This window comes from Humulus lupulus, chromosome 3 (assembly GCF_963169125.1).
Source record: "Humulus lupulus chromosome 3, drHumLupu1.1, whole genome shotgun sequence".
Lineage (NCBI taxonomy): Eukaryota > Viridiplantae > Streptophyta > Magnoliopsida > Rosales > Cannabaceae > Humulus > Humulus lupulus.
Window position 1 is genome coordinate 10768651 of NC_084795.1, and position 21993 is coordinate 10790643.

A 21993-nucleotide genomic window follows, 5' to 3' on the forward strand; every position below is an offset into this window, starting at 1 on the left:
GTTATAAATGACTACTTGACTAGTCTAAAATAGGACTACTAACAAGGACATCAGCGGTAAATGACAATATTTTTAGGTCATTAATTATTAATTTGTCAGAGAGAGAGAACGAGAGCATCTATAATTGATAGATTACAAAAAAGTAGTACGTTGATATATTTATCATATTTTAACAAAGTATAACTCCAACCATATTTTAAAAAATATGTTAAATTTGACACATATTAAAAAATCTTTATATTTTTTGGGCTTTATGTTTCATCTCATTATCTGTTTGGATTCTGTGTTTTGACAAATTACTTTTTGGACTTTATGTTTTGTAAAATAGTTAAAATAGAACTCTAAACTCAATTTTGATGAAGAAAAAATTGAATATAATAATATAGTTTTTAAGCAGAATAATTTTATTTTTGTTCTGAATTGTTAGTTTGGTAAATTATTTGTGATTTTAGTTGAGAAAACATTGACCAAAATCAGGTTTATGGTTCTATTTTAACCATTTTACAAAACATAGGGTCCAAAAAGTAATTTGTCAAAACACAGGATCAAAACAGATAATGAGACAAAACACAAGATCTAAAAAAAGATAAACCCTATTAAAAATTGTGTCAAATATGGCACAGCATGAGTCAAATTTGACCCAATAATAAATGATACTTTTTTATTTACTATATTGATACTAATTTATTAGTTAACAATTAATATCTAACTATATTACTCTTTTTATTTACTTTTTTTAACAATAAAAAATAAAATATTTTTTTGTATATTATTAATAAATATTAAACAAATTGTTGATTTTTTTTATTAATTTGTATCTTGTGCATTGGAGCACAATTATAAATATTAAGTCAGATATAGGATTGGTTTTTTTTATTTTTTATTTTAAGCTAAATTTAGAACAAAATTTACTTTTGGAGATAGAAGGAGAGATTAGGAAAGAAGCAGGGCAGTGGATATTTTAAGCAGATAGAGGGACCGGAGCAACAACAAGCCATGAAAGTTAGCTGGGCCAGGCTGGGCCTAATGATGCCAACATTTACTCTAATGCAAGTTGGCATATTTTTAATAATGCCATGTGAATGTGATATTCCACAAAAGTAGCTGCATCACCAAATCATCGTCACCACACGAGTTGAGTTGGGGAATGGGGAAGATGGTTAGCTCTGCAAGCCAAACTCTTATTTTCAAAAATGGAAATATGGGTACTACTTCTAGTTAGTACTAGATAGATACTATGCAAAATTTGATGATTTGTAATCTAATAGAAGGGAAAGAAAATATAGGAGAGATAGAAGAGAAAACATATTTCTTTTTAGGATTTATACTTTTTTGAATGTATGTTTTTTCTCATTACCTATTTGGATTCTGTATTTTGACAAATTATTTTTTGGACCCTATGTTTTATAAAATTGTTAAAATAAAACTCTAAACTCGATTTTGGTCAATATTTTCTCAACTAAAATCACAAATAATTTATCAAACTAACAATTCAGAACAAAAATAAAATCATTCTGCTTAAAAACTGTATTGTTATATTCAATTTTTTTTCATCAAAATTAAGTTTAGAGTTCTATTTTAACCATTTTACAAAACATAGGGTCCAAAAATTAATTTATCAAAACACAAAGTCCAAATAAGTAATAAGACAAAACACAGGATCCAGAAAAATATAAACCCTTCTTTTTTAAGTTATTTGGTAAGTGGGAAGTAAAGAAAATTAATCTGTTATAAAATTACTATATTACCCTTAAATCATTAACATAAAAATTGTTACTTACGTGTTCTTATAAAACTTTTCTTCCTATTTTGTTCTCCGGTTTAGATAAATAATTGCGAGCGTCACTCTCACTCAATATTCTTCTCTCCATTTTTCTTTACTACTAAATACTTAATTTTTTTTCTTCTTTCTTTTCACTTTTCTTTCTTTTCCTTTCACTTTTCTTTCCTTTCCTTTGTTTTCTTTCTCTAGTAGAAAAGAAAGAAAATACAAAAGAGATAGAAAATTAGCAGGAAAAAAATAGGAGAAACATATTTCATTCTTAGAAAATAAAATTGATTTATTATAAAATTAATATATTACCCTTAAATAATTAATATAATAATTGTTCTGTGAAAACAATTTTGGTAATTTTTCATTTCTATAAAACTTTTCTTGAGGGAAAGATTTTTTGTGGGTCTCTCTCAATATTCTTCTATCCACTTTTTTGTTTACCAAACACCCAATTTTTTTCTTTCTTTTCACTTTCTTTCCTCACTTATAGTCTCTACTAAATGTAGAGTAAATGATTTTTTACTACATTCTTTAAAATAAATCATCAAAACTTAACTTTTATTATTATTATTATTACTTTACATCTAATTTTTAATTAAAACCATTTATTAATTTTTATATTTTTCAAATATCTCTTCTATTTAATAAGTGTGTAAATAACGAAAATTCTTAGTTTTAATGATTTTTTATTTTTAAAATGTTAACTTTAACGGAATATTCTTATATTTAACAGAATATTATTATATTTAACTATAATTTGTAAACACGTAAACTTAAATAAAATAAATAAATAAATTATAATAAGATATTTTTGAGATATTTTACAATGATAATTATTTAAAATAATAAATAATTAAACAAATTAAAATAAGATATTTTACAATGATAATTATTTTTAAATAATAAATAATTAAAAAAATTAAAATATAATATTTTTGAGATATTTTACAATGATAATTATTTAAAAATAATAAAATCATATATTTTATAACTTTAATTAAACTTAAACTCACTTATTAGAATAATATCATATTAAACATATAATATAATCTACTGTGAATCAGCAACAAATTGTTTTTTTTTTTAAATTAATAAGAAATTTAATTTAAAATTTGCGTATAATATTTAATATTACATTAAATATATAATATTTTGTTGCTATTCCTAAATTCAAAAACTAGAACAAATATAAACTTAAACAAAAATAAATAAATTATTTAATTAAAATAGAATATTTATTTCAAAATTTATATAACATTAATTTAAAATTAATAAAAATAATTAATAAATTCTATAAATAAAACTAAATAAAAATGCATATTTTGCACGTTGCTTGGGGAGAATGAAAGAAAAGAGATAAGAGAGATATTATTAAAAAAAGTTTGAAAGATATTTAATACTTTCTAAATGTAGAAAAGACACACTAAGAAAAATGTAAAATAAAATAGAAAAGAAAGAAGATACAGAATTGATAGAAAATTGATTTTTTTTTATAAAATTACTACATTACCATTAAATTATTAATATAAAAATTGTTCTATAAAAATAATTTAGTAATTTTTCACTCGTGTTTTTACAAAAAAAATTCGTCCCTAATTTGGAGGAAATATCTTTTGTAGCCTCGCTCAGTATTTTTATATCTACTTTTGTGTAGGGTAAATAATTTTCTACAATATTCTTCAAAATAAATTATTAAAACTTAACTTTTTTTTCTACATCCAATTTTTACTTTGAGCCAGATATTAATTTTTCTATTTTTTTATTTATATTATATAAATATTATATGTATATATTTATATCATTTCAAATATAAATAACAAAAGAGAAAGAGGAGAATGAAAGAAGATAGACAAGAGAAATATTTTTAAAAAAATGTTTGAAAGATAAATAATAATATTTAATGATACTATATTAATAAGAGAACAAAAAATGTAAAATAAAATATCCATTGGAGTGTTCTTTTGACTTCTTTTTGTATATGATGAAAGCATATCTACTTTACACTCATTCATTGTGAGTGCTCACAATCTTGATGAGAAGCGAAATTCAACTATCTTTTAAACTAGTAATGGGGTACCAATAAATGTAGTTCTATTTAACTCATACACCCACCTAAAAGAGAGGAGTTACTTGTGGTAGCCACAGTAAAAGGGGTAATAGTTAGAAATATCTATGTTGTTTTATGGACCACTATTAGCTGTGAAGAGTACCAACATCATAATCCAGCCAGGCACAGCAAAGCCTAGTACGATTCTTCTCAAATGTTTGAGAACCTCATATAAATATATCTCGTATTAACTTTCTATGCTTTCTCCAAATGGGATTTGTCTTTTGAGGTTTTTTTTTATTATTTTACTTTTGCACATGTGAAAGGAAAACTCTAAAGGACCATCAACTTTATACCAATGGAAGAAGATAAGCTTGAACCTTCAATCTTGATAATCATTTCTCTTTTCTTCATTCTTTCTGGATTCTCAAGCCACCATTCATCATATCATATGGACAAGGAATTTGAGATAAAGTACAATAATGTGAGGCTTTCTTATCATCAGCCAATTTCCACAGGGTCATTCTGATAATACCCAAAACAGACAAATTTTATACTTGCACCAGAGACACATCCAATAAAAAACCCAATTTATCAGAATTAGTGACCAACATTAGCTTTTTGTCTGTTCTTTCCACATCTCATGCACCAGAAAGTTCCATGTTGAAAAAAATAAATTGATTTTTGTCCTAGTTGCCTTGAATGAAAGGAAAGAATAGCCAATATGATAGGCAGTTATCATGGATAGAGATACATCATTGGAACAAGCTGACATTTTCTATTATGGAAGAAACATTGTATCTATACAAGTTAATAGTGGGGGGGCCTGACCAATAAAACAGCCATTAAGGACTTTGTGTAAAAACCGATCCCGAAGACAACTCTTACAGGGCACGCCCGTAAATACAAGATTTGATGTCACCATATACAAGTACAAGAATGGTCAACTTCATGGTCCTGATACTGCACCGAAATCACAGTTCATCCCAACCAGGACCAATCAGATTAGCGATCAGCAAGCTCTGTCATGCATCACATTAAGATTAATCATCCAAAACATCGTCTGGATCTCTCAGAGAAGGGAAGGGAACCCCCTTTCCTACAACAAAAACAATGGTTCCTGTTTGTATCAAAAGCTTGTGAGACACCCTTTTCAACAAAGGGCACTCTCGAAAGAAACCTGTATTTGAGCGACGTGGCGTGGCTTTGGGACTGAAGCAATTGCTAGGCCTTGTAGCAACTTTACAACATCGGTTGCATCATCGAGATAATACTTTGCCTTGCTTGGCTTTCTCCCAACAGTGCAGGCAAAGATCTCAGGAGGTGCAGGCAAGGATGGACTAGAGACTGTGCTTAGTATGCTTTCAAACATGTCTTCATCAGATCTATCATCTCCAATGCACATAACGAAATCTGGTGCCGTCCCATCTTCAACCATTCTCAAAAGGACCTTCTCGGCAACCAAACCTTTGCTTACCCCCTGTATGTGACATGCCATTAGCTTAAAGTTCACATGGTTTTGTGTGTATTTAAGAGAGAGAGAGAGAGAGACAGAGCAGTGCGTGTAGTAGACAGGGAAGAGAATATATACCTGTGGCTTTACTTCAACAATATGCTGACCCCTCTTGACAACAACTGGCTCATTAGAGAGTACATTTTCTAGATGATCCAACAATTCTTTTGCTTGACAGGATCCAAAATCAGGGTCTGCATCTTGATGATGCCATACCAATGCGCTCTCTTTAATCTCAATAGTAGATCCATCAGTAGCCTCTGTGTACAATCTCATAACAGGCTCCACAATTTCTGTCCAATCAAGATCAGCAACAACAGGACTGGTCTCCCACTCCGATGTTCCACTTGACCTACACAAAACAAAAGATAAGAAAAAACATGATTTAAACACTTGAGAGAACACCTTATGAGCCAGCCAAAAGCACAAAAGACGAGGGAAAGACATCAGCATACCTTAGGAAATATCCGTGCTCAGCTGCAATTCCTAGTCTATCACACGGGGCAAACCACTCACTTAAAGAATCTCTTCCCCTCCCACTAACAATATACACCGTGTTCTTAGGATCATTGCAGAGAGTATTTATAATGGAGATTACTTCCGGGCTTGGAGATTTCATTATAGAAGCCTGGGAAACAACAGTCCCATCATAGTCCAGAAATATAGCCCTTCTAGTTGTTCTTTTATATGCTGAGACAATATGCTCAATTGCCAACTTCTTGAAGTTGGGAGAAAGAGAGACAACTCTAAAACCCAAGCCCAAACCAATCCCCCAGCAACGTTTATTGTAATGATCCTGACATGCTCTTTCCAAATCCTGCATAAAACTACGTGCCCAATAGGCAACATCATGAGAACTAACATAACGGTAATGTTTCTCATGTCGCAATTTTTTCTCAGACATACGCATGGTGAGTGCTAAATTCAATGCATCAGCAACAGCATCAATGTCCCAAGGATTAACTCTGATTGCTCCACTTAGAGAAGGTGAGCAACCAATAAATTCAGACACAACAAGCATGCTTGTGCGAGGAGTGTCTGCTTCTATTCCTAAAGCTTTATCCATACATGGAGTTCCCTGCCTGCAAACAATATATTTGTAAGGAACTAAGTTCATTCCATCCCTCACAGCATTCACTATGCAACATTCTGCTACAGCATAATAAGCTGTCTTCTCCCAACGTGGAACAGGACGATCAATTAAAATCACTGGCTTGTAGTCAGATGAACCATAAACCTCATTAATCCTTTCAGCTGTCAAATATGTCTCACTTTTAGCTTCTTGGACATCCTTCCCCAAGCCCCTTGCAGGGTTCACAATCTGAACCAAGACTACATTTCCCTGCAGTGCAGGGTTTTGCTGCAAAAGCTGTTCAATTGCTAGAAGTTTGAGACTGATACCTTTAAATATATCCATGTCATCAACTCCAAGAATTAACTTCTTGCCGCTAAACCGTTCTTGAATCTCCTCTATTTTTGCAGCTGTAGCAGAGGAATTCAAAAAGGATTCAAGCCGACCCATATGAACACCTACAGGAAGAATTTTAATATACACAGTACGGCCAAAATAATCAAGTCCAATATGTCCTCGCTTTGATTCATAGTCCAGACCCAGCATTCTACTGCAACATGAGAGAAAGTGACGAGCATAATCAAAAGTATGAAAACCAATTAAATCACAATTCAGCAAGCCCCTTAGAATTTCGTCACGAACAGGCAAAGTCCTATAGATTTCAGAAGAAGGGAATGGGCTATGAAGGAAGAATCCTAGCTTTACTCGATAGAATCTCTTCCTCAAAAATGTAGGAAGAATCATTAAATGATAATCATGAACCCAGACAAAATCATCGTCAGGATTGATGACTTCCATTACTTTATCGGCAAATATTCTATTTGCAGCTACATAGGCCTGCCACAGTGAGCGGTCAAATCGATCACCATGATCTGGACAAATGGGTAACATGTAATGAAATAGAGGCCACAGCTGCTGTTTGCAAAAACCCAGGTAGAACTTTTTATGGACATCATGAGGTAGAAATGTAGGTACACAGTTGAAATCCTCCAGCAATGTCTGTGCAACTTCATCCTGTTCATTGACATCTATTTCAGCTTTGAGTGAACCAACATAAATGACCTCAGTTTCTGAAGAGAACCCATCCTTCAGTTGTAACAGAAGGGAATCCTCGTCAAAATTGAAGCACCATTTGCCAGTTTCTAAGTCCTTTTTTGCATGCAAAGGTAACATATTTGCCACTATAATTTTCCGATCACGACAAACAGATGAAGCAGCATCAGAATCCGCATCATTACTGCTATCCAAGTCAGAGATAATGCCAGCAACTGTCATCACACGAGGAAGGGGCCGAGGACTAGGAGTAGAAGGAAAATCTAGTAGGCCGCCATTGGCCAAACCTAAAAGGTTTGTGCAGGACCTTGATGTCATTATGAGTAGAAAAATAATATATTTCCTACTAAGACATAAAGAGAGTAGAACTTGCCGCTAAACAACCTGCAGAAAAATGTAACACAACGCAAACATCAATAAAATGTCACAACAGTGTGTGTGTTATGATAAGTTGCGTAATCACGCACATAGTCAGCATTAGAAACCAAAAAACACCCCTCGCTACAGTGAGGAAGAACAACAGATTATCAGCAGAACCATTACGTAACACTATTCAAGTAAAACCTAATTAAGTCTATCTATAAACACTCACGAGGAACATAATGTTAAAAATGAGATATTGTTCTCAAACTATACTATGACATTCCAGTAAGTTAGGCACCTTCACAACCCCAGAGAAAAAATAAATAGAAACGCGTTTCACTTAACAAAATTCTTCTCCTAATCACTGTACTCACCAGTAATCTACCCATTAAAAGTTAAAACATGTATATATATAAATCATTATATCCTGTATACAGGGTATTCTTCCCTTTTCTGATTGCGTGGCTCTAAAACGGTATAATTGTCCTTTTCTTGTATCAACTATTTTCCTTTTTAAGAATTCTATCAACCTAGAAGAAAGGGTATTACACACGATAAGTTCTAGCAATTGTAGTATCTTTACCCCTCAAGTTATCTTATCTTATCCTATCTGTCTTATATACAAGTAACTAAAAAAAGCAAAATGATTTCTCCATCAACAGAACCAAAAGCATTTTCATAGTTTATCTAAGCAAGTTTTTTTTTTAAAAAAATAATAAAATAAATACAAATTTATTTAACAATCCAAATTGAAGATCTTAACCAAAAAAAAAAAAGTTACGATCTCGTACAGCGATATAATTAAGATCAACGAAAGGGTCAAATTTGTACGACATAACTCAATAGAAGATCCAAAAATAAGTAAAAAAAACAAAAAAAAATCAACTCATAAAAAAAAAAATTTGATTTAGAAAAAAACCTAATCTCAGATATTATATTTCAAATCCCTTCGGCTTCAATTCACAGAAACTCGCCTAAACTAAACCAAGCAAACGAATCAACCCAAGTCAAAAATTCAGAAAGGAAAAACACCAACAGAGATCAAATCTCCCATTTCGTTTCTATTTACTTTAATACCCCTAAAACTTTCTCGGCCACCAAACCGAATACAGACAAATTTGATAAAAACTCCTCCCAAGTTTACAGCAGATCAGAGAAAAATAAAACCATTTCCAACTTTCAAATCAACACCAGAACAAGCCAAGAGTGTTACCTTCCCGGCGAGCTTCCGGTGATCGGAGATGGCTGTTGTAATATGCCGGCGCGTGACCCAAATCCTAGAGAGAGATAGAGAGGAAGAGAGAGAATGGAGGCTGCGCTGGATGTTTCAACAAAGAATGAGAAAGTTTCTTAAGAGAGAGTATAGATATTATATATATATATATGTGCGTGTATACATGTATGCATAAATCACAGACATGGGATAGGATCCATAAAAAAGCTTTACCGCGGTTTATTTTTTTTTTTATTCTTATTTTTTTTATAGTTCCATTTAAATCGAGCTGGGTTTTTTTCGGATTGCGTTTCGAATTTTCAATTCTAAGCGAAATTACTAAACTACCCTTTTGATGTTTTATATTTCATTTTCTCAATTTTTAAATAAATAAATTGAAAAGGTACGAAATTATTATTATAAAAGTAAATGAATAATAATAATAATAATTCTACTTTAACAAATATATTTTACGATTTGATAAATAATGTTCACCTATACGAACTTGGGCACGTTTGTTTTGCTTGATTAAAAAAATAAATTAATTAAAATAGTAGTGGTAGATGAAATGTTATGTTATGTTTGGTTGGACCCAAACCTTATGATAAAATATTAAGGAGATGTAGTGGTATATTTTTTTATTAGTGGTAAAAGGTACGAATTCAATTGAAAAATTCACACTATTTATTTTGATGCATAATATTATTGTGTACTTAATTAAATATTAAATCCAATCCAATAAGTGATTAGTGAAAGTTTGGCTAACCTAACTAAAACACCAAACTATTAATTAGTGGGTGATCAGACACATACAAACTCTTAATTATTTTAATATAATTTCAACCAATAGTCTAGGTTTAACCTTGTTCATATATTTAATTAAAAAAAATTAGACAAAGTCATAGTCAATTGAGAATAAGTAGGGAGTCGGCTTTCTAGGACTATTTATTAATTTATTTTACTTGCTAATTAGCATAGTGAATGATTATCATGGATAATTAATTAAATAATTAGTGATATTTGTGGTGGCTATCTGTACACCAAGAAGCTAACACTAATTGAAATAACTATAGAATAATGCTTATCGATCAGCTTTCAACCCTAGTACAAGATATTCTATTGAGATTTTTCACCAATATTAAATTGTGTGTAAAGTTTCATCATTTATTTATTCTATATTAAAGTATAAAGGATTCCAATTACCAAAATTTAGGCTCCAAAATTACTGGTTAATGTAGTTATTAGTTCATCTGTTGGTTCTGAATCTATAATGATCTAAGCAGCATTTCTACTTAAAACTAATTGATTCTCATACGTATTTTATACTTACGTAATTCATTTTATTAAAATAGAAATATTAGGGGTGTTTATTGACTGATTTAGTCGGGTTACAATATATTTTAATCAATCCAATGTAAAAATTGAGTTGCAAAAATTTAGCTCTAATTCGTCCAATAAAAAAAAAAAGTTTAACCTGTCTAATGTTATAGGCGGTTTAGTCGTGTTAACATACCCAAACTAATTTTAAGTTTATTTTTTAAATATTGAAATAATTAGACTTAACTAACTAAAAGTATATTATACATCTTCTAAATTTATATATATTATTCTAAATTGAAAATTGAAAATATTATTTTAAATTTATTGTTAAAATATATATAATTTTTTCAGTTTGAATTAAGTAGTTTATTCAGGTTATGCGGTGTACAAATTTTTTTTGCACAATCCTAAGAAATATCGTTAAAAATATAATATTTTATTTACAACTCGAATATAACAACATATTCGAAAAGGCAAATTTGTTTTGGCCAATAAATTATTTCTCTAATATTTTTCTAAATTGATTGGTAAGTTTTGATTATAGATTTTCATGTAAAATGATTATCAAGATATAGCAATAGGGACAGTACAACATTTAAATTTAATTTACTTACAACCGACCAATAATCATAGAATATGATACTTGTGTCTCATAACTTCTATATAAAAATAAATATGAAACTCAAGGCTGTAAGAAAACTAAGTTGACTAAATAATGTTTATATTTTATGTGTGACAAAAATCTATACAACAAAACCAAAAATAAAAAAGTCATATCTGACATTTGGGGCAGGTTAATTTGTAAAAATATTAAAGGGGAAAAAAGTATAATTAATTAAAGTTTTAGATTTATTTTTGTAAAATCATATCAATAATAATATAAGCAAAAAGAATCGATTCTTTTGAAATAAGTCACGTGGGCAAATAGGATCGATGGCCAGAACAAAAGGGAATATGCATTAATCACTATTTTTGATACCCTTTTTCTTTTATTAAAAAAATAGTAAATGGATGAGAAGGTGAGGGGTAAAAAAGGGAATTCGTAGATGAAAAAAATTAAATAACTACAACTTAGAAGTGGATGAAATGAGCTGTGTGCTAATAAATGACAGCTGGGGATTGGTAAAGGGGTGAAGTACGCGTTTATTTTCCCCAGACGAAAATTTAAATTAAATATTTAAAATAAAAACTGTGGAAGGGCATTATAAAAAAAAAAAATTAAATAAAAAATCTGCTTTTGCCTAAGTTTTTAAAAGCCAAAATTCTTAAGTGTAGATAAGAGAGAGAAGCTGCATGACTCGGTGAGCGTGACCCAGACAGCACGCCGCTGTCCGACCACACCACCTCTGATGAGCTGGCTTTTGGATAAGCATTACATGCCTTTTCCCTCTTTGCCCTTCCCTTTCTACTATTTTACACCTTTATCCCCCACCCCAACCCACCCCACCGCACCCCAATCCAATCTTCTCTGAAGAAATAAATAAAAATAAGGGATTATACTTTTTTAGACTGTGTGTTTTTTCTTATTATTTGTTTGGATCTTGTATTTTGATAAATTATTTTTTGGACCTTATGTTTTGTAAAATGGTTAAAATAGAACCCTAAACTCAATTTTGATGAAGAAAAAATTGAATATAACAACACAGTTTTTAAGTAGAATGATTTTATTTTTGTTATGAATTATTAGTTTGGTAAATTATTTGTGATTTTAGTTGAGAAAATATTGACCATAATCAGGTTTATGGTTCTATTTTAACCATTTTACAAATACATAGGGTCCAAAAAATAATTTGTCAAAACACAAGGTTAAAAAATATATAAACCCTACAAATAATAGACCAATATCTATATAAATTAATTAATTTTTAGTACAAAGTGGAATTTTTTTAAATTATCTAAATTTATCATTTGTTATAAACATATATATATATTTGTTGACTAGTCTAGTACGAATTTATTTTTATATATTATCAAACAATATAGCAATAGGGGAAGACTGTACTAAATTATTTTTATAATAAATTATAACTCTTATTTTTTATACAAAGGTACTATAATTATAATTACAGGAGAAGTAGACAAAATCAGGATTTAAATACTTATTACACATGTATCTATTTTTGTTTATGTACGCATGTATAAAAAATTGTTTGAATTATGATTTCAACACATTTAATTATTTTGAATTTTATGAAAAATTGTGAAAGATTTCCCGTAATTATAATATACATCGTATACAAAATTAGAGTTGTAAATTATTAATGTGCTAAAAATAGAAAAAAAATTACAAATAAGTCATTTTAGGAGACCTACTGCAGTCTTTTCCTATGTTTTACATTTCTTAGTATACTTTCCTATAAATCTTTCTTATAAATCTTTAATTATTTCCATATTTTATTATTATTTATAAATAGATTCATATGCAGCGGTGGAGCTAGGGGTGAGCATCGGTCGGTTTGGGCGGTTTTTTCACAACAAAAAAATTCAGAATTCGGTTTTCGGTTCGGATTGGTGCAATCCAAAAACCGACCGAACCAAACCAGTTTAAAAAAAAAATCAACCGTTTTGGACCGCGGTTTGGTCGGTTAAACCGACCAAACCGAATTGATTATTTATTTTTTATTTATTTTTTGAAAGTTTTAGTTAAAAAATTAAAATTTTTGGATTGTTATAATTCATTTTTGTATGTTTTTAAAACATAAATATATAGAACATAATTACATTTACAAGTGCCTTAAGTTTTTTTTTTTATTAAAAATTTTAATAATTAATAATTATATAATATTATATTATTATTTTATTGTGTTCGGTCAGTTTCGGTTTTATTGGTCGGTTCACCCAAAATTTCCAAACCGACCGAACAGTAGCGGTTTTTTCGGTTTTCAGTTTAAACAGTTTTGGTTTTTTTGGTGTTCGGTAGATCGGTGTACACGGTTTTTTTGGTTTTTCGGATTTTATGCTCAGCCCTAGGTGGAGCTAAGGTCTTTTTCTAGGCGGAAAATGATGTTTTTAAAGTTTAAAGGGCGTAATATTACAATTTTTTTAAAAAAAAATATACACTTAAATAATATGAAAAGTATTAAAGAAAATACAAATTGAGGGGACTTTTATTTGCAAGCCATAATGTGGTTCCAATTATTGATTGTTTTATCTACGAATAATTTTGAACTTAAAATAAATTTAACCATAATTAATTTAGAAAATGAAAGGTGGGAAAAAAGTGCTAACATTACATAATAAAATTATTTGAATAAATTATGTTAAAAATAAAAACATTACAAACACTAATATATCAAAAAAAAATTAATCACTATATTAAACATAACTTACCTTTTTTTTTGGTCATATAAATAATAATAAAAAATGAGCGAAATAAATATTTTTAATATGAATGGCAGTAATGGTAATTATTGTAAAAAAAAGAGTCCCATTACTGAAAGAGGCTGTTAAAAGTGGATAAAGTTGACGAAACACGTTTCACATTATAATTTATTTATAAAATTAAATAATAAAAAATTGTGCGGAGAGTGTTGGGGAGAGGGAGGCTGCTCAGTTTCCTCTCCAACCATTTTCCTCGTCCCACCACCAACTCCTCCATTTTCTTCACAGTACGGACACGCTGACACGTGTCACACTCAGGCCTCTTCCTCACCATCGACCTACTTAGCCGGGCCCCACTCAGCCTTCTTCACCTGCAACAAAAAGTGGTCCACGTCATGACCGTCGTAACCATGGGACCTACTTAGGCGCCATCCCTTGACCATGGCCTCCTCACGTGCTTTCCATGTGAGAACAGATAATCTATATTATATTTTCCTTCAATAAAAATATTATAGTAATAACTCATTTTTATCTGGCATTGTAACATGTTGAGAGGCATACCGACAAATATATAATTTTTATTTATTTGTTTATTTGTTCAATATTATTGTCAAACTTCTTAAGTTCGCTGTATTTTGTAAAAATAAAAAAATTCTTTATATTCTTAGGAATTTAAAATAAGTCCAGCTTCTTAATTTGTGAATAATTTTAAATGTAATTTTTTTATGATAGTATATATTGTATTTATTTAGATTATTTTGTAAATTTTTAAAAAATTTAAAATAATTTAGAGTGTCGAAAACTAAGTTCAAATATGTTATTTTTTACAAACATAAAAAAATTAATCACGCGTGTAACAATTTATTTTTAAATTAATTTTCAATACTATAAATTATTTAGAATTTTCTGAAAATTTATATAATACTATAAATAATTACAATATATACGATTATAACACTGAAAACTATTTACACATTAAAAATATAAAAAAAACTCCACCGATGAAATCTTTTTTTAAGCTTGTACGATTGAATTTTCCAATATTATATTACAGATAATAGATAATCATGGTTTATTAAAATATTTATAAGGAGCAATGTTGATAAGGCATATTCTCCTCGAATTTTTTGATACCGTTAACTTTATTGGCTTCATACCATGTTTTTGAATTGTTTGATAAATTTCATGCTATTAAACTAATAATTTATTTGAACTTATACGCAAACTTTTCTCCGCTTTTTTTCTAGTAATTACTAAATAATGTATCATCACTTTTAATTATTTTTTATCATCTAAATTGTGTGCAATCAAATCGAAATATTATTTATAATTTTTTAACATATCTAATTTACTTTTTTTTATATATATTTTTAAATAAAGTGTGGTCCTAAATCTATACATTTGGATCATAATTCTATAAACAACCTGTTAAAAATAATAATAATCTCATTTATTATTGTAAAATTTATCGATGCAAAAACCAATGTAATTATTTAGTCCTTACCTATCTATCTACCACTTTGAGCATTGTTCTCAAGTTGTGCCTCCTTATTTTTAATTTGTGTGAAATAATATCAAATAATAATTCACTTTTTTTCCCTAAAAAATAATACACTTTTAAAAAAAAATATATTTTTGTCTATCATCTTAAATTGTGTGCAATAAAATCCCAATATTATTTATAAATTTTGAAGATTCGTAATTTTACTTTTTTTTTTTAAATATTTTCAAATAAAATTTATTTCCAAATAAAAGTGTGGTTCTAAATCTATATATTTGGATCCTAATTCTATAAACAACGTGTTAAAAATAACAATTCGTAATTGTAGAACATATTGGTGCAAAAACTAATATTAACTCAGAATTATTAGTCCATGCCTAGTTGCCTATCTTATCTATGAGCATTGTTCTCAAATTCTGCCACCATGTATTTAATTTGTGTGAACAATTTTAATTTTACTTTTTAACTTTTTTTAATCTTTTCAAATGATATTTATTTTGAAATAGAAAGTGTGGTCCTAAATCTATACATTTAGGAGGATGTGATCCTAATTATATAGATAACGTATGAGAATTAATAACTTCATTTATTATTTAAAATAGTATTGATGCAAAAACTAAGGTACCTCTTAATTATTAATTTGTATTCCTTATCGATATGTCATCTATGAACATTTTAAAAAAATATTAGATACAAATAAATTATAATCACGTTTGTTTAGTTTTATTTATAGAATTTAATAATTATATTTATTAAATTTGTATCGTTGTCATATAAATTTTAAATAAATAAATAATATTATATATAAAAGAATGATGTAAACATATTAAATGAAAAATTAAATCAAAATATTATTTATAATTTTTTTAAATATATATAATATGATAACTATTTTAAACATAAATAATAATTTTTTAATAAAAATTAAAATTAGGTATTATATATTATTATAATAATAATACTTTGTAATATTTAAATTTATATTGATATAAGTATTATATATCTACTCTTGTATGAAATGTTATTATAATAATAATAATAATATTTTATAATATTTGAATTCATATTAATTTAATTAGTAAAAAATTATAATTATATATTATTATCATAATAATATTTTATAACATTTAAATTATATTAATATAATTATTAAATATCCTGTATTATATATTATTATAATAATGATATTTTATAACATTTGAATTTGAATTTGAATTAATATGATTATTATATATGTTGTAACACTCCGGATAGCCAAGACCCTTACAATGTGTATATTAAATCATCTTGGACTCGTTAATCAAGTCATTTTGACATAGACGTGTAACTAAAAGTAATTAACAAGATAGGGTTAAAAAAATTGGTCAGCAGAATATTTACTTTCATTAAAAAGTTGAAGTTCGTATATGGGATCCAAAAAATACACATTTAAAAAGTTATTTGCAACTCAAAAGATTAATACAAAATGTGTCGGCCTAAGCTGCAAAATTAGGGTTTAACCCTAGTTCCTTCTTGAATCCTCAGTCGTGGCGGTCCAGCAGGCTGCAGATGTACACGCCGCCACTAAAGCTCTCATACTCATGGTTGGTCTAGCTTCTTTTTTCCCTTACATGCACCACATAGCACCCATGAGCTGAGGTTGAGCAAGAAAACATAGATATGCCCATAAGCAGTTAATAACGATTTCAGAATCTTATAGCAGTAATTGTTCTACTCATGCATGCATACAATCCAGCTAAGTGACTATAGAGTCTCGTCGGGGCCCGTAGCCCTAATTACTGATAACTAGCCATAGGGTTAGACAAGCGTACGCGGTGCTTTACTTTCCAAGCGACCATTAAGTCGTTCAAGAGTATGTCATGCTCCTGGATAGGTCTAACCATACTGGCATGCGCTCAGCACACTATTTCCGCCCTTGACTTATAAGTCAAGCCTTTCGATCTGCGCTCAGCGTGTTAATTCCGTCCTTGACTCATAAGTTAAGCCCTTCGGCCTGTGCTCAGCGCGCTATTGCCACCCTTGACTTATACGTCAAGCCTTTCATTCAGATAACAAACAAGCATAAATCACTTATCACATATATGCTCAATACAATCAGCCATGTTTAATAAAACAGCTCAATCATATTTATAACCATGTTCGATGATCGGGCACAAGCCCTAATCACAGAGTAGGTGCAATTTTCTTACCTTACGTCCTTAACGAGACTCGTATCACGACTCTGAGCACGACCATTTCCTCCTGAGCCAATCAGTGAACCCGAGTCACAACCATAATAACTAATAACCATCAATAACGAGGTAATAAAGGCTTCCAGACTAAGTCTTAGCCTTCGGGACCTCGAATTCTACTAAACCGGGTAGTAGAATCCTTCCCAAGCCCTTAGGTTTAAGTCCCTGCAACTCAAAACCTCATTTGGCCACTTTCTCTAATTAGAGTCGTGACGCGCCTCTAAGCAGAGAGCCCCGAACCACAAAGGCACAAGGCACGTGCCGCAACGCAGCCTACCAGGCGCCACAGTGCCAAGGCAGTTTAGAAGAACCCAGCGCCTCTAAGTTCATGCGGACCGCGGCGCTCCAAGAACAGAGTCGCAGTGCAACCCTGCGAACCCATAATTCCAGTGATTTTAAGAATCGCTCAATCTCCCAAAATCATCCCAAAATCTGATTTTACTCACAATTGACCATGAAAATGGCCTCAGTAACTCCAAAACATCAAAACTTACCCTAAAACTCAATCAAAACTCCATTAAACTCATAATTCAAAAAACTTTAAAACCAAAACAAAACTCAACAAAAAAACTTGAATTTTACCTCTTTTACACGATATTCCCCAACTGGTTCCTAAGCTTATAAGCTTCCAATCCCAACTACAACTTCAATTCCCACCAAAGCTTGCCTCAAAACTCAAGGTGGTCAAGAAATTCCCACGTCTTTCTTGAAGCCAAAGCACAAGTCAGAGAGAGAGAGAGAGTAACGAGAAAGAAAAGAGAGGGAGTGAAGTGTTTAGTGTAATGTAGTTTCTTATGAAGGCTTCTGCTTGCCTAAGTCTTTCCAAGGTTAGGGAAAAGACCTAAACACCCTTTCCCTATACATTATCTCTTTAATGCTCTCAGGGGCAAAATTGTATTTTGCCACCATTTCCCACTAATCCTTATTTAACACCATATTTCTCAATTAATTCCAATATCCCCAAAAGATCACAAAATAACTTCCCATTACCCGACAAATCTCAATAAAGTACTAAATGACCAAAATATCATTAGGCTCACCCTAAGCCGGGTGTTAATCACCGTTGTGACTAAACCACTATTTTGCTCACTAGGATCGTCTCGTGCCGAATAACTCAAATATATCCACATAATAATGTGATCTAAATCACAAAACAGATATATTTACAAATACACCATCAACGGGTCAAAATTATAAAAATATCCTTCTAATAAGAAACAGACCCGCAGGCATACTTAATAACCTAAACATGCTACACTATTCATATCATAATATAACTCACATAATTCATATAATCATAAAATGCACATATTTTTCATTTATGCTCGTCTGGCACACTAATCAAGGTACTAACCAGATTAGCCAATTTGGGGGTATTACATATGTAGTCTTATATTAAATATTATTATAATAATTATATTTATAATATTTGAAATTATATTAATATAATTGATAAATACATATTTTTAAGTTAGTTTTAAAGGTATATTCCGTTATATGATAATTTAAAAAAATTAAGATTATGTATTATATATTATTATTATAATAATATTATTTAATATTTAAATTTATATTGCTATAAGTATTAAATATCTAGTTTTGTATTAAATACTATTTTAATAATATTTTATAATATTTGAATTCATATTAATATAATTAGTAAAAAAAAATAAGATTATATATTATTATCATAATAATATCTTGTAACATTAAAATTTATATTAATATAATTATTAAATATTTTGTATTATATATTATTATAATAATGATATTTTAATAAGACTTGGTATCTTGAATAGGGCAGGAGCGCAATGATTGATTCAATTGAATTATTATGTGATTATATGAATTATGTGGGTTATATTATAATATGACTATATGGATATGTTTATGTGTATTAAGTATGCATGTGGGCCTATTTCTTATTAGAATGATATTTTTGTAATTTTGGCCCGTTGAAGGCATACGTGAGTATATATATGTGCATATTGATTGAGAACACATTATTATGTGGATATATTTGGGTTATTCGGCATGAGACGATCCTATGTACCAAGTTAGAGGTTTAGTGTAACGCCCCAAACTCCAGGGACCGTTACGGTGTGCCTTGTAAACAGTGCTAAACTCGCTAACCGAGTCATTTGGCCAAAATCGTGAACTAAGTATGATTAGCGGTTTAGGGATTAAACATTTTGGTTAAGAGGTAACGTTTCACTAGAACGTTTAATATATACATTGGGATCCCGGAAATAAAGTTTCAGAGTTTATTACCGAAAATATTTACAACAGGCCGTTCTAAGCGGCAAAACAAGGTTCAACCCTAGTTCCACTTTAAATCTCGGTCGTGGCGGACGAGCAGCTGTATATGTACACGTCATCACCTAAGCTCTTCAACTCAAGGATGGTCCAGCTTCCTCTTGCCTTTACTTGCACCACGTAGCACCCGTGAGCCGAAGCCCAGCAAGAAAACACAATATAACATGATATAATATCAACTATAACCATAGTAACCATTTGGAACCAATGATCCATCCAGATAGGTGACAGTAGCCAAAAGTCACAATAATGAGCATCGCTCCCTCTAGCCACGTGACGATAGGGTCACCATGGCTCAACTGATAAGTGTTCCCTTCATAAGATTGGTTAGGATAGGTGCATGGTGATTAGTCAGCAACATAACCTTCCTCACGACTCTAGAGTCGAAACTATGGACAACGTCCCTTAGTGTAATGACCCACTAATCTAGACTAATTGGACCATTATCGAAACTATACATAAAACTTACATTTTTACGAAAATACCATAATTTATTGAGTAACTTGAAAATAAGAGTTATTTACAAATAAACAGAATACTAAGAAAGATTTTGGGATCCCATTGTCTTTAAAACAAAATAAGATTTAAAATAAAAGACATTACATAATAATGCGGAAAATACATGTAAAACCATAAAAACATAAAAGGAGACTACATCCTCGAATCGAATAACACTCGGCCCCTTGACTCCATTCATCATCGATACACATTCTCCAAGCGTCACGAATCTTACCGCCTCTAAGCTTATTTTCCTGCACATAAACAGAAAGGAGTGAGCCTAATGCCCAGCAAGGAAAAACCTAACACATAGTCATATACACAATTTCATAAGAAAACATAAAGACTTAACATAATACATATAACATACACTTATTATAATGGCCATTATTACTTGGGGTCCCATAGACTAAACAAGCATATGCCCATGGGGTTAATGGGGTCCTACTAGCTAAGTAGGTCATATGCCCATAACCCATTTGGGGTCTTGTTAGTCATATGGGTCATATGCCCAAGCCTACAAACATACACATATATCATAACACTTTTAATAACATAAAACATATAGATAACATAATCACATAACATGTTAATTCTAGCCTATTTTCCTTACCAAAGTTACCGGGATAAAATGGACTGAGTTAGGACTTTTGGAACACTCCTAAAACCACAATGAACAAGGGTGAGTCTAAAGAAAGGAGATGAAATGAAAGAGAATAGGAAGACTAAACCATTAAACGAAAATATGCTTACCACCACTTAAGTGCTTAAGAACTTGGATTCCCTAACCAAAAATAAGAATAAGGTTAGGGGACTGAGTAGAAGGTTTTGAGAAAAGAAATAACATAGAATACAGAAAGGACTAGAGTTTTGGGTTTACCTCAAAGATTGCAAGATCAATCTAACATCCACCGAAATACTATAGCACTCACTTACTTCCCAAGTGTTTGATAAGCTTATGATGTTTAAGCTTATAGTTTTTCCCCAAACCAAGTGTTTACACTCTCTCACTCACTTAACACTAGCAGCCTCTGAACTTAGAGCAAATGGTGAATAATGGCTGGGTACTAGGTCCTATTTATAGAGTTTGGGAATGAAAATATCTTGATTTTACTTGAATAAAAATAATGGCTTTTTAGGTGAAAATCATTTGAATAATCGTTCAGCAGAGGCTGAAGACTCGTTCAGAAGATGCTGGACTGTTGAAGGAGTTTGAATGGCTGAAGGGAAAAGAATTCAAACGAATTTGAAAACATGCTGGTGGAGGCGATATATCGCCCCCTATAGGCGATATATCGCCTGGACCTTTGTTCCCGAGGCGACCGTGCATCGATTCGTGTTTTCCGTATCTACGTGCTGCGACATATCGCCCCCTATAGCTGCGATATATCGGCACACGCAGAATATTTAAACACGAGTTTACACATTTTTAGCTAAGTTTGAATGGACTAAACAGCCTTGACTAAGCCCTCAACGTGCTCAAAGCTGCTGACTGACCCTATACATTCAAACTTTTACCCTTATTTAATTTAATCCTCAAAAATACTTAATCCTTAATTACCATTCAAAACATGTGCTTAAAATCCTATTGGTTGATGTCTAAACCTTATAATATAATAATATATTCCTTAATATCAGACACATTAATCAAACCTTAGGTTATACTTAATATTCTTAAACTATAGGTTAAACTTAGAAAATCTATAAGTACTACTATGAGTGTCCAAATAAGTCCCGGTCTGAACCAAAAATCCAAAGTAACAATGATAAC

At 30.4% G+C, this 21993-nt stretch overlaps 1 protein-coding gene across 1 annotated transcript; it reads right to left on the reverse strand.

Annotated features, from left to right (window-relative positions):
* Positions 1 to 4390: 4390 nt before the first annotated feature.
* On the reverse strand, positions 4391 to 9273 carry LOC133822072 (probable alpha,alpha-trehalose-phosphate synthase [UDP-forming] 9). Its single transcript, XM_062254281.1, has 4 exons — positions 9036 to 9273; positions 5790 to 7843; positions 5413 to 5686; positions 4391 to 5301 (listed from the first exon to the last, which is right to left on the reverse strand). Exons 2-4 carry the CDS (start codon positions 7775 to 7777, stop codon positions 4975 to 4977), a joined length of 2589 nt encoding a protein of 862 aa, XP_062110265.1. The 5' UTR covers positions 7778 to 7843; positions 9036 to 9273; the 3' UTR covers positions 4391 to 4974.
* Between the last annotated feature and the right edge of the window lie 12720 nt (positions 9274 to 21993).